The sequence below is a fragment of the Anopheles arabiensis genome, chromosome 2, assembly GCF_016920715.1.
Source record: "Anopheles arabiensis isolate DONGOLA chromosome 2, AaraD3, whole genome shotgun sequence".
Taxonomy (NCBI): Eukaryota; Metazoa; Arthropoda; class Insecta; order Diptera; family Culicidae; genus Anopheles; species Anopheles arabiensis.
The window spans coordinates 44,198,709-44,210,668 of NC_053517.1; the positions used below are offsets into that span (position 1 = coordinate 44,198,709).

Consider the following 11,960-nt stretch of genomic DNA (forward strand, 5'->3'; position numbering starts at 1 on the left):
TTCGACTAGATGACTTCAACGGCTGGAACCCGGATAATCGAGCGCCCGCAGCTACTGTCATGCGGTGGAGCGGAATCAAAACATTGCCTTTCCATTGTGCAGAAATCAAACAGCTGGGGACGTACCAGGGAAACTCTATCCGCTCGAAATCAAGCGCGTTTTCACGGCAAGAAACATGTCCGGAGTAGTGCGTCGTGATATTTCGCCGATGCTGCAGAAGCTGCGCAACTTTCTGCTCGGTGTAAGTACCCTGCCGAGCGCCTATCGTTCGAGCAAAATTGCAATGTCCCAGAAGATTTACCATTATGTAATCTAATCTGTTTTCCCGGACGGACGGTTTTCCAGCGACAACATACGAACGCGCTTCGTTTTGAGGATGGAATTGCAGCCAGAACTCAACCGCCACCGAATCTACCCGATGGACCAGCACACAAGTATGTAGATGCCAGCCGGCACCATCGCGCATCGCGTATCAGTAGTCAGTGTTTCTCAAACATACGAACCCCGTTTCAGACTGTCTGCCAACCACTACGTGATCCGTGATGCTCGTCGCGAAGTTGCTCCCCCGATTGATTTGACCACGCAGAAGCTACTGGCGGAAAAGGGGTAACTAGTGTATTTTTTTAGCAATCCTTCCTAGGTGGGGGGATGTGACATGTCTTACTAACTTTTCACTTTTATTCACACAGATCAGCTGCGAAACTTCCGACACCCGGCAAGTCGTTTGGCTGGGATAAGCATTAAATCTTTCGGACTCGTTATAGGTGAACTATGAAGTGAAAAACAACAAGTGCTGTATCCTGTGTTTATCTAGTGAATGTGCGGTCCCGAATAAAGAAGCGAGGACGTGTACCAACAATTGCCGTCTACTTCATTAGTCCGCTCCCGGTTGATCAACCGTCGCGCCGACATGATCGATTACCAATAGGTCTTCAGGTAGCTCAGTCCATAATCGAACAACTACAGCCTGGTGTCTCCAGTCTCCGTTAGACTCTGTTCCACCAAAACCCCTAGTCGCTCGCGACCATACCTTTCATCCCAGCAGAGCTCAGCATTCTCATGTCATGCATTCACCATTGTCGAGATATCAATTGTAATGTAGTTGTCGAAAAGTACGACCTTTGCAAGATAGCATACACTCATCCATCCCCTCGAGGACGCACCGTATTACTCTGCTTTAGAAGTGAAATTTTTAACGACCAGCAGGCACTTCGTCTCCATCCTGTCGATTGTGAAGGCTGTAATGCCGTATAAGTGTGGTATACTGGGGTTTCCAGGAGTTCTCACAGCTGTGGGACTTTATCGGCTCCTTCTTGCGTGAATTGAGCTTAATGTAATGAGAATTTTACTCTCACCTTGTTGGACAAATCCAATAGGAATTTTCAAGGATCCTTTCCAAAAAGAGTGCCATTTAGTTTAATTTCCAACAAGTGAAGTTCACTTCCCTTAAGAAAGAGTCAAGGAAGTGTCCCACAACTATGAGAACCCCTGGAAACCCTATACTTTTCACGGTTGACCGATGCTAAGTATACTGTTGAGCAGTACCCAAAATGTAACAGAGCTCGATCGACTAATTTCGGATTCTTTTTTATGCAAACTATTGTTACTCTACTCACAGGCCAATCACTGCAATGATGTAGGTTTCACGTTTATTTACGTTTATTATTGCCACAAATAAGATAGTGGAGTTTATTACATATGCTGTCCTACCTTTTTTTAATTCTTGATACACTGTTAAAAGCAAACAGCAAAAAGAAAACTTTAAACAATGTGTACGTAACTAGGTTTTATAGTGTGATTTTTTTAACGTGATTTTTGATTTTCTTGCAAGAACTGCGCGTTTTGTTAGTAACTTTTTTTTTCTTTATGTTTCATCAATTGTAAATTGTCATCCTGACTGCGCTCTTTAGCAAACTTAACACTATTGCGCACTCATATTGCACAGCACTCTTTGATTATGCCTAATGCTTCTCAATCCCACTTTTCTTGCTTTTCCTCGCCTTCGTCACATTCCTTATCACCAGGTGATAAAGGTGTGTGTAGAATTGCTTTTCCGTTTTTTTTTTCGAATCCAACATGCAAACCGTCCTTTCTAGCCACTATTCTATTGACCGCGTGTTTCATAGTCTATGCTACATTTTACTCAATTTTTGCCTGTTTGCCTGTAAATGTCAATCAATTTTAATATGAATTGTTATCATCTTGCTCAATACGGCTATAGCAGTACCTCAACCGGCTCGCTACTCACGCTGGACGCTACGAATTTCGTACTTTTTGTTTCCTAATTTGTAGTTTAGTGGCGATCGTGGAAATTGCACTGCTTTACACGCACAGCGCTTCTCATTTTGCTCCCATAAAGGCAGAAAGGGCATAAAGATGGGAAATGTGCAATGTTTAAAAAATGCGGCATTTGTTACGCTACATAAAAATGGGAAAGACTTGACGCATCGTATCAGGGCGGTTCGTATTAAAACATGCCTTTTCCTGCAAGCACTTTGTCTAATTCGGTTAATTTTCACCGATATCAAATACGGTCTAGTAAAAAAAACTCCTTCCACTAAGCAGTCCATACATTCTAGTGTGAAAAAGGGTTTCTACATTTCGTATCTTATTTTCTTCCTTTCCTAAACTATCTCGGTAAAAAGCAAACAGTCAGTCATTCGTCAGCACTCTCAGGGATCAAAAGCATCTTTAGTTACTGTTTTTTCCTACCCCCTCAACGTGTGTCTAGTTTTAGTTTTATTCCAGATAAACGATAGTGAATGCACATAGCAGTTGGGTTGGGTAGCGCCTAACGTGGCTTTTTTTAATTTCCATTCGCCATCTATCGGGTAAACACGTGCTAGGAACGTAAAACACCAGTAATTATTATTGAGAAAAAGAGCATGTTCGCGCAAGGCTGCGATATGGAAGCGCATAATGATAGGGTACGGCATTACAAGTTGTATGTATAGCACGGCTTTTTTTCTTCTTTAAATCATCTTTTAACTACAAAACAATCCTAAGCACAATAACAACGGGAAGCAAAACATGGACCGCAAAAAATGGCAAACATGAGGATGTTGCGTGTCATACTCCGGGAATGATAACGCCAACTTTTAACCATGTCAATTGTCATCCCTCTCAAGGAGTAACTCTCTCTCTCTCTCTCTCTCTCTCTCTCTCTCTCTCTCTGTTCAGTCATCAAAAACGACTTCCATCCCTCTAGTTTAAATCTGATATGGTATCAAACAAAGAATAAGCCAGATACAATGTGGGAAACCCTCGGAAGGTTTGTCGGTTAGTTAAGAAACGGTCGAGCCGTTTTGAGTAAATCAAAATCCAAATAATCGTTTCAGCTACAAAAAGGGCCTGGCTGGGAAATTCATTCTTCTCTCGTCGTCCATAACAATGCGATAGCAAACTTAATCGGAAGTGCAGCAGCGCTGCTGGTATGGAAATATACCGTGTTTAGCTTGAACGTCCGCTCACATGCTGGTTCTGGATATGGTTAGGGTAGCACGCCGTTCGGACGTACAGGGTGGTACGCCACACATCGTCAATACAGGCCCGTGTTGGAGCGAACGGGAGCCGGTATCTTCGACAGGCCCTTGTCGAGACGCCTAGGCGAAACGACGGACGCTAAATCGCGACAGTTGGACTGCGTACTGTCCGAAGCGTTCGAGAGCGTGCTTGCCCGCTTGGACAGTGTGGAGTGTGGCTTGGACGGGGACGCGCCTGTGCCGACGCCTGCCACCATCACCTTCGACCGATCGAGATTGCCATTGGAGTGTACCCAGGCGGTGGTGAAATCGTCCACCAGCTCGTCCGGTACGCTCGTTTGCGATACCAGCCGCCTTACGCGCTCGACGATCTGCGTATCGTTCGTACCCGAGTCCAGCGTGTCTTTGATTTGCTGCAGCAGCAACGCCACCGCGTCCGTTGAGCTCTTGCTCGGGGACGTGTTGGTGGAGGTGCAGGCCGATCCGGTCGCTTTCGGCGTCCTGTTTCTGCCGGTCATTGTGCGTTCCGCTGCCAGCGAGGCACGGACGGGTGAATTGCGCGTGAACGGTCCGGGTGCTGGCGGGCCGCCAGCAGCCTTGCCCGCCGCACTGAACGTCTGGGACGTGAGCGATGGTCGCTTCTTGTTCGATCGTCCGCTCCAGGTGTTGGTTTCCTTCGCCGACGATTCGCCCGTCGCAGCGGTGGAACCGGCGAGTGCGGTCGGTTTGCGCGTGACCGATTTGGCGATGGATGGCTTGCGGAGCCCGGGTGCCACCGTCAACTCGTCGGTAACCGTGCCGCTGGCGGTGCTTTCGGCACTTTCCTTGCGTCGTGGCCCGACCGGGGAACGCGGAATGCGTGAACCGACACCGCCAGCACCACCAGTAGCGGCAGCAGAGGCAGCCACGCTGGTACGGTCCAGGATACGGTCGGAAAAGCCCGTCTTGCGCAAACCGGTCGCATTCGCAATGTCCACCGTGATCTCGTCATCGTTCACGTACACGCCGTAGCTTTCGAACGAGCCGGATGCAGGACCGGTCGAGATCACGCCGTCCGGGCAATCGATGAGCGAATCGTGCTCGGTGACGAAGTGGGGCACGACCGGCGATCCGTTCGCCACTGCCAGTTCGTCCGAGATCGGCGTCAGATCTTCGTCGTTCGTTTTCGTAGAGCTTTCATCCTCGGTTGGGCTTGCCTGCGAGTCCGAAGTGGTCGTCTCGAGATGCGCTGGAATTAAACGCGGAAAGTAAGTAAACATGAATTGTTAAACGGTTCTATTCATCTATGTGCGATTCCATCCATACCATTGGTATCTGCATCTTCGCTCGACTGTTGACTGTTTCCGAACCCTTTACGCAGCCCGCCAGCACCGTTCGCTGTTTGGCCTGCAGTTTGGCCACCCTGCACCAGCCCCAGACTGCGGTAGCCCTCATCACTAATCTCGCTACCGTTATCGCTGACGCTCTCGTAACGATTCTTGTCATCTTCCGACGGTAAGACCGTCGTCGCTCCAACTACCGGTGCTACCAGCTCCTTATCACATTCAAAGTGCACTACACCGCCAGCAGCACTGCTCTGTATTCCGCTCGGTTTGCGTTTGTTGGCCACACTGTTCTCCTGCATACGGCGAGGACTCGGTGAAACCGAGCGTCGGGACGTTTTCAACGGTGATCCAGGTGGTTGGAGTTTATCCTGTGAACAGGAAGATAGTGTATTAGTTTAACTTATCATAGTTCATTGTATTTTACCACTTACCCCATTTTCAGTCGGTAAGCGCCGTTGCGCACTGGGGCTGCGGCTGCGACTTCGCGCACGTGCTGGAGGTGACAAAGTATTGCTGTTGTTGCTGGTACCGCTATTGATTGGCGATCCGTTCTGGCTGGGAGTAGCATTGGCTTTCCACGGCGAACCAGAACTAAAGAAAGAGTAAGTTCAAGAAAATCGTTAGAATAGATGCTAACGCACAAGAATGGGTACAACTACAGGTTGGCATGTGATGACCTCCGGGTACCTACCGATCATAATGAACCTGAGCTTTGTGCAGCTCGATTCCATTGGCGTTGGTAGTTTTGGTGATCAGACGGGCAGAGGCGGACGACCGATGCTGCGATCGACAGCGGCACGGATCGTGTTTGTCCAGGTAGTGTGCAAGCGTGTCCCAGCCGCCACCGACACGTACCATCACGTGTGAACGAAGAATCTACACAACCGGCACAGGATACCGAGGTCGCGCAAGGGAAAACGCAAACACAGTTTCATTAATGATTAATGTTTCGATGCTGCGGTCAGTTTGGGTGTCCACAATTTCGTAAAAAAATCGTTACATTGTCAAACGGTGGATGGTGTGGACCCTAACCAGCCCATGGGGTTTTGATTTATGTAATCTATAGGGTTCATTGCAGCGGAACCAAAACTCTTTGGTCCACACACAGCGATTCCTTTCCGGCAGTGTGATGCGCAGTCACGTTCACGCAATATTGACCCACATTCCATGCGTCTTCAACTCTTGCGCTTTGTTTGATGAAGAAATAAAACCACTGTGATGTACCCTCGAGTTCGTTTGTACCTTTGAGCGTCGACCTTTGGTTTAGTCGCATCACATTTACACCGTTCCGGTAGCCTGAATCAACCATTTCCATCGGTCCAGTAAATTTTTTATTTTATAAGTAAACAATGAGCTGATAACTTAAGATAATATAATGTGGTAAATCTAATACCTTTGCAATGATCAACTTTTTTATCACATTCAGCGGTTTAGAAGATAACTGTGATAAGATAGGTTGGTAATTTGGAGCAATATTACGCTATATTGCCCTTTTGGTCCGATAATTCCATTAGCCGATTTAATCTTTAGAATCTTTTAATAAATAGGTAAATGTTTTCAATTTTTCTATGATTTTTTAGCATAAATTTATAGTTACATCGTTCCATTGAATCGATCGATCGATAACGTACATCAAAACAACCAACGAGGGACGGCAAACAAATCAAAGGGAAAACTAATAAGTTAGCAATGAACCAACCCTTATCTGGCAAAGATAACAAAGGCGACCAACACTACACAACAAAATCGATGACGGCACACGAAGAAACCGTCATCAAGTTGTGTCGCAAAAGCGGAAGCGACTTGATAATGACACAGGAAGAAATGGCTACATGAATGTTAAGGCAGCACACCAAAAGGTGTCAAGGATAATTGAAATGGGTTGAGATTCTTCAGTCTGCACGTCTCACGAGTTGAGAGTTTAAAAGATTCATGATCGACGCCGCCTGCATATTGGGTTTTGTTCAGGTTAATTTACATTGTTTACATCAGCTTCTGAGAAATCTGTCAAGAATGATGCTCAGGATTGCTTTTCAACCATCTAAAGCCCTTTCCCTACAAATTCCGTCGAACGAAGAAAATGTTAATCCTCAAACTAAAAAGATCCAGGTAAAAAACGGTTCCTTCTACTTCGGTGTCTTCTTAATGCAAGTGCAGTAGAATGAAACAGACGCCGAATGTTCTCACGGGTTCCTCTACAAATTCTCGGAAGTCAAAATATGTATGCAGTTAAGCTTTAGAATGCCGTACACATATTATCTACTGCTTTGACCTTTTCTACAGAAAGATAGTAGAAAAGCCGAAGCAAATTGCTTACAAAATGATAATCTCAGCTGACCCACACGCTGAAGACATCACTGCTCCGGAATGCCGAAAAAGAGCAAACATGGTTTTAAAAACAGAACGCGTCCTAATACTGACCCAGGAAAGCATAAGGGTTCCCAGCTTGCAGCAACACGTTTCAAGATTACAGAATGTCTTTCCTTCGGTCACTCTGTCCCACCGCTCAGCTTGGGCAACATACCACCTTCTGCCCACTGGTGTGTGCTGTGTGAATGCCTGCCCCTTTGGTTGAAACCGCTCAACATTCAACCCACGGAGGGCAAACCCTGAATCATTATTCCCTCTTCCGGAGTGTACTGGATGCAGTTGTGGTGCGCTCGCCGGGGACGTGTTTAAGGGAAGGCGGTATGCAGCGTTTACTTACCCGCACGAAAATGAGCACTTTGGTATCGCCGATTCTGTACTTGCCCTCCGAGACGCGCACCATCGGGAACTGTGACGGGCAGGTGCACTTTTCCACCAGATCACGAACCTGTGGGAAGAGAGATAGATGGGGTGGAGAGAGAAAGAGAGAATAGAAAAGCACAGTGTACACACCATGCATAAATTAATGAGCATTTGTTTGGGCGTCAATTGATTACGCGTGCCGTGGGCGGGTGTGGTAGCATAATGGTGAAGGTGAACACAAGCGATACTGTCATGGTACATGATAAAAGACAATCCGACGGTTTAAGCCTGCCAATCGTCTCGGCGATGTCTACAGCATGATCTATAACATCTATAACTAAAGTGTACGGATTATTGAGGAGGCTCGTTGGTTAGGACCTTATTATGACACAAGAGGCATGGCCAACTCGAGGGGAATTGTGTTTACTCAACTTGGTCGTCAAAACTAGCCGCTGTGGAGCAATTGTGCAAACTTCCAACCACATTGAAGTGCACGTCGTTCTTAACCATCATCCCTCGTCAAGCTGTACCGATCGCTCTGGTACGGCTAGGCTAGGTGGCAACCGGACCATAGGACCAGTTCAAATAATAGCCATACAGTAACCAAAGATCACTGGTCCAAGTTCGCCCACACGATCGAACCCGGGTTTGGTATCGGTCCCCGCCGCCGGACACTAGTCCGTTGCGCCATTCTGCCCTCTCTCTTGCTCTGTTGCGATCGATCGATGCCGCGCGCTGTCTAAAACACCGCCCCGAGAAGTACGCCAAAGATCACAGTTTACGATCGCGGTATAGTGTGTGTGTGTGCACAGCACACGGTGGCGTGTGTGGTGGGTACCGCTTTCCGCTCCGGCTGGACATCAGAACAAGATTGTCGTCGAGGCGCGGGAGGACGAAGAAAGTGGCTTGGATGTGGGTCGGCTGTGTGTCCACGTTTGTACGTGATCGAGGCGGCCGCGGACGAAAGGTTTGCAATAATAATAATAATAATAATAGTAATAATAATAATGCTAATGCCAATAATAATGGTCATCATCATCATCATAAGGGCAGTAGAGCCGCCGTACTGCGTGGCCTAAGCCGTAAAGCTGTTTGAAGAGAGTGTGGACAGACAACATATACTCACACACCACGCACACACAGAACCCTCGCAACAAGAATGTCGTAAGCGCGTGTGGCTCTTACGGCAAATCCTCCGCGCTCGCCAAACCGTACGAACCTGTTCCGATAGAGAAATATGACCTAACCCCACATCCAACTGCGCTCCTTGCGGCCCATTCCGCACGAAACTTGGCGAAGAAGTAGCCACCGTCCTCTGCCACTGTCTTGCTGTCTTGCTAAGTTGTCACACACACACACACACCCCATGCCCTATCTCCCGGACGAGGGGGGCTCGCGCATGTTCTGTTGCTCTGGCTCCAGCCTATAAAGAACCCATTTGCATACTCATACGCAATGGACCGACTGCTAGGGGGGAACCAGAAGGGAGGGACGAGTAGCCAGGATAATGGTGGCGGTGGTGGTGGTAGTGGTGGCGATGGTGGTGCTGGTGGTGGTTGGCGGGTGGATTATTAGCGAAAAACTATCTAGCGAACCACTTCCTACTCGTTTGCGGGTTTCACGCGTTTGCTTTTACCGTTTGGCACGAGCGACGGCGAGCCTTCCGAGCCGGCTGGACCGATGGGCCGGATGATGTTGGGCGTCGGTGGTGCTGGGTGGAATGCCGCGGCCCGGTGACAATTTGCTGTACCCCGGGAGGGGCGACGCGTTAGAGGTTAGCGGTAGCAGAGTAAATGGGACGTATAAAAAGGGCGGCATATAAGACTTGGTTTTTTGTTGTTGTTGTTGCTGTTGTTGGTGTTAAACAACAATCCGATCCGAAACTCTAAGCATAGGGATGTGTGTGCGTGTGTGTGTGTATGTAAGTGAGCTAGATGAGATAAATGAGCGCGCCTGCCAAAAGCAGCAAACCGGATGGTCTCGGCTGCCGGACGTCATTGGCATAAGCATAAAAATGATAAATCGAACCATATTTTGGCAGACAGTTTAGGACAACGACCGGCAGTTCTCACATCGTCGCCAAATTATTTATTATCTTCCCCATCGAGAGTTGGAGTGAGGCTAGCGAGATAATTTGTAGGTAAAGATTATATGTTTAAAAAAAACGCACGTTTGTAGTGTGTAGTAAACAAACGCTAAACAAACCAGGTCCACAATCTTCATGCACGAGTGAGCCGTGCTGTTTGTTTCACTGGAAGTGAAGATGTTGCGTGATATTTCGTAGTGTTTATTTTGACATGCGCTCGAAAATTTAAAAAGTACTCAGCGAGAAAACATAAATATTGCTGCTTGCCGAGCTCGGACCACACGAAACATTAAATTTCAACAACAACAAAAAATCCGTTTTGTTTGGCGGCAAAACATTACACGTCGATCGTGCCTCGAGAGTGAGAGATCGATACGGGTGGCCTCCCCACACGGTTAAAGCAAGATTTGCTCAAACTGATTCAAACGTCTTAGTACACCTTTTGCTTGTCTGCGAGTGGTCGTGCGCGCTAAAACTCTCCGCTTCAGGTACCTCGAAGGTACTCTAAAGCAGGAAGAGACAACTCACCTTTCCTGGGTGAGTAGGGGGCAGAAGAGGACCACCACAAGTAGCCCGGACACACTTTTCGGCTGTTGCTGTCAATTGTCAAGCAGCGTGTCAAATAACAAAAAAAAAAAAACCGAGCATCGTCATCTACGCGTTGTTGTTTCTTTACTTTGTGCTTAAGGGGAGTGATTTCACCACCCAGCTCACGCCAGCTACACACCACCAATCGGCAAGGTCGCTGCAAACGGCGGGACCCAACGAACGATGCGCGTTGCATCATCGGTTTGATGGAGCCGAAAAAACCAGTCCTGCGACCGAATCGGTCCCTATCCCTTACCGGTGGCACAGCCGATCGGCGAAACATAATGGTGGATCGGTGTTTGTCAACAATCAGTGACCTCCTGGCCGCCCCCTGCGGGTGAATGCTAATTGTCGAATTAATTGTGTCCACAGCACGGTGGCATTTTGCAGACAGTTTGTCACCCTGCACCTGCATTGTTGCGCAGGTAGGTTACTAAACAACAGCCCATAAGTCTTTTACGGCAGGTCGATGGTAGTGAAGTCACTTGCTACATCTCACCATTGCCTAAAAGTGATCCTTACAAACGAGTGAAGCGTCGAGGACTTGCGCGTGTTTGCTTATTACACTTATTGATCTCATCGTAAATACGTCCCTGTGATGTCATCGTAAACATCTTGGCCGCGTTCAAGATGCCTCTCCTTTGATAGGAGAAAGGCCACGCAGGCCTAAAGAACGGCCCATTCATAATCCACACCGAAAGTCACACGCGTGCATCGAGGGCAGGTTGTAGCTAAGCGTGCGTAACGTCGTGCCTTCTGTCAACCGTAACCGACCCGAACTGCTCCCCCGGAATGTCGAAGGACAATGTGACACACACACGTTTTTCTTCGCCTTCGGCCGAAAGGTGAGATAAATTGGATTGACCCTGGGACAGGGTTTGGTGGCCGCTAGGGTTTGGAGCTAAATGCCTGGCAAAGCGGATAAAGACGTTTCACTTCTTTAAGCTTCCCCCCAACACGGTCGCACGACGTAGCCCCAATCTGGTGGACGTGGCAGCGGTACTAGCTCCCCCGGAGCCGGGTGTAGGGCAGCTTATCCTCATTAACAACGATGTCGGTCACTTGCTTCAATTTGTTTACCTCACAAAAGGCAGTTCGGGAGTTCTTTTGCGCTTACGTTTCGCTTCTAACTTACATTGCCGATCTAGATATGGCTAGGAATAGGGGGGGAGGGTGGAAAAATTTACAACCTTTTCATTTGCCACTGATGCACGCCAACCCCGATTCCCATGGTCTTACTTGCTGCTGCTTTGCCTTACTTACCATTTCGTCCAGGCTCTTCAGATCGTTCGTGACGATCTGGGGCTGTGGGCCGTACATCAGCATCGGCGACTCCGACTCGTGGTCCTCCTCCTCGCTGTCACTGTCGTATAGCTCCGTTTCCGTCCCGGTTGAGACGCCATTACCGGTACCATCGCCGTCGCCGCCCTCGGTCTGCGTGCCGCAACCGACGCCCGCGTTGGCCCGATTGTCGGCCGCTATTTCCCGATCGATCTGCCGTTCCATCTGAACCAGCATGGGCGCAAGCATACCTGATAAACAAAGGGGGGAGGGAAAACCCGTTTTTCATTTCAGTCCAACCATTTCATTTGCCTAGAACATATGATTTTCCACACCCTGACCTACGGTAATACCGATGACATCATCGGGCATTATTAGGCAGAGCTTTCTTTTTCTAATGTCGAAAATATTGATTTTAAACGTCCTCGGTGGCGGTTTGCCAGACTGTGCGGGGAAAGTCTGATTCAT

At 48.2% G+C, this 11,960-nt stretch overlaps 2 protein-coding genes across 5 annotated transcripts in view; one reads left to right on the plus strand and one right to left on the minus strand.

Annotated features, from left to right (window-relative positions):
* The first annotated feature begins 76 nt into the window (after positions 1–76).
* On the plus strand, positions 77–859 carry LOC120896189 (NADH dehydrogenase [ubiquinone] 1 alpha subcomplex subunit 7-like). Its single transcript, XM_040300151.1, has 4 exons — positions 77–241; positions 346–434; positions 514–606; positions 690–859. Exons 1-4 carry the CDS (start codon positions 176–178, stop codon positions 742–744), a joined length of 303 nt encoding a protein of 100 aa, XP_040156085.1. The 5' UTR covers positions 77–175; the 3' UTR covers positions 745–859.
* Positions 860–1,623: 764 nt separating this feature from the next.
* The window catches only part of LOC120896187 (GAS2-like protein pickled eggs), a 35,024-nt gene continuing 24,687 nt past the window's right edge, over positions 1,624–11,960 (minus strand). For 3 of the 4 annotated variants that reach the window (XM_040300141.1, XM_040300140.1, XM_040300142.1), the window contains 7 exons: positions 11,475–11,743; positions 9,174–9,281; positions 7,515–7,622; positions 5,499–5,683; positions 5,239–5,398; positions 4,788–5,175; positions 1,624–4,710 (listed from right to left, as the gene is read on the minus strand). In XM_040300141.1, coding sequence (XP_040156075.1) covers positions 3,539–4,710; positions 4,788–5,175; positions 5,239–5,398; positions 5,499–5,683; positions 7,515–7,622; positions 9,174–9,281; positions 11,475–11,743 — 2,390 coding nt within the window. In that variant the 3' untranslated portion in view covers positions 1,624–3,538. The remainder of the gene's footprint in view (positions 4,711–4,787; positions 5,176–5,238; positions 5,399–5,498; positions 5,684–7,514; positions 7,623–9,173; positions 9,282–11,474; positions 11,744–11,960) is intronic. The other variant, XM_040300144.1, reaches the window with a different exon arrangement.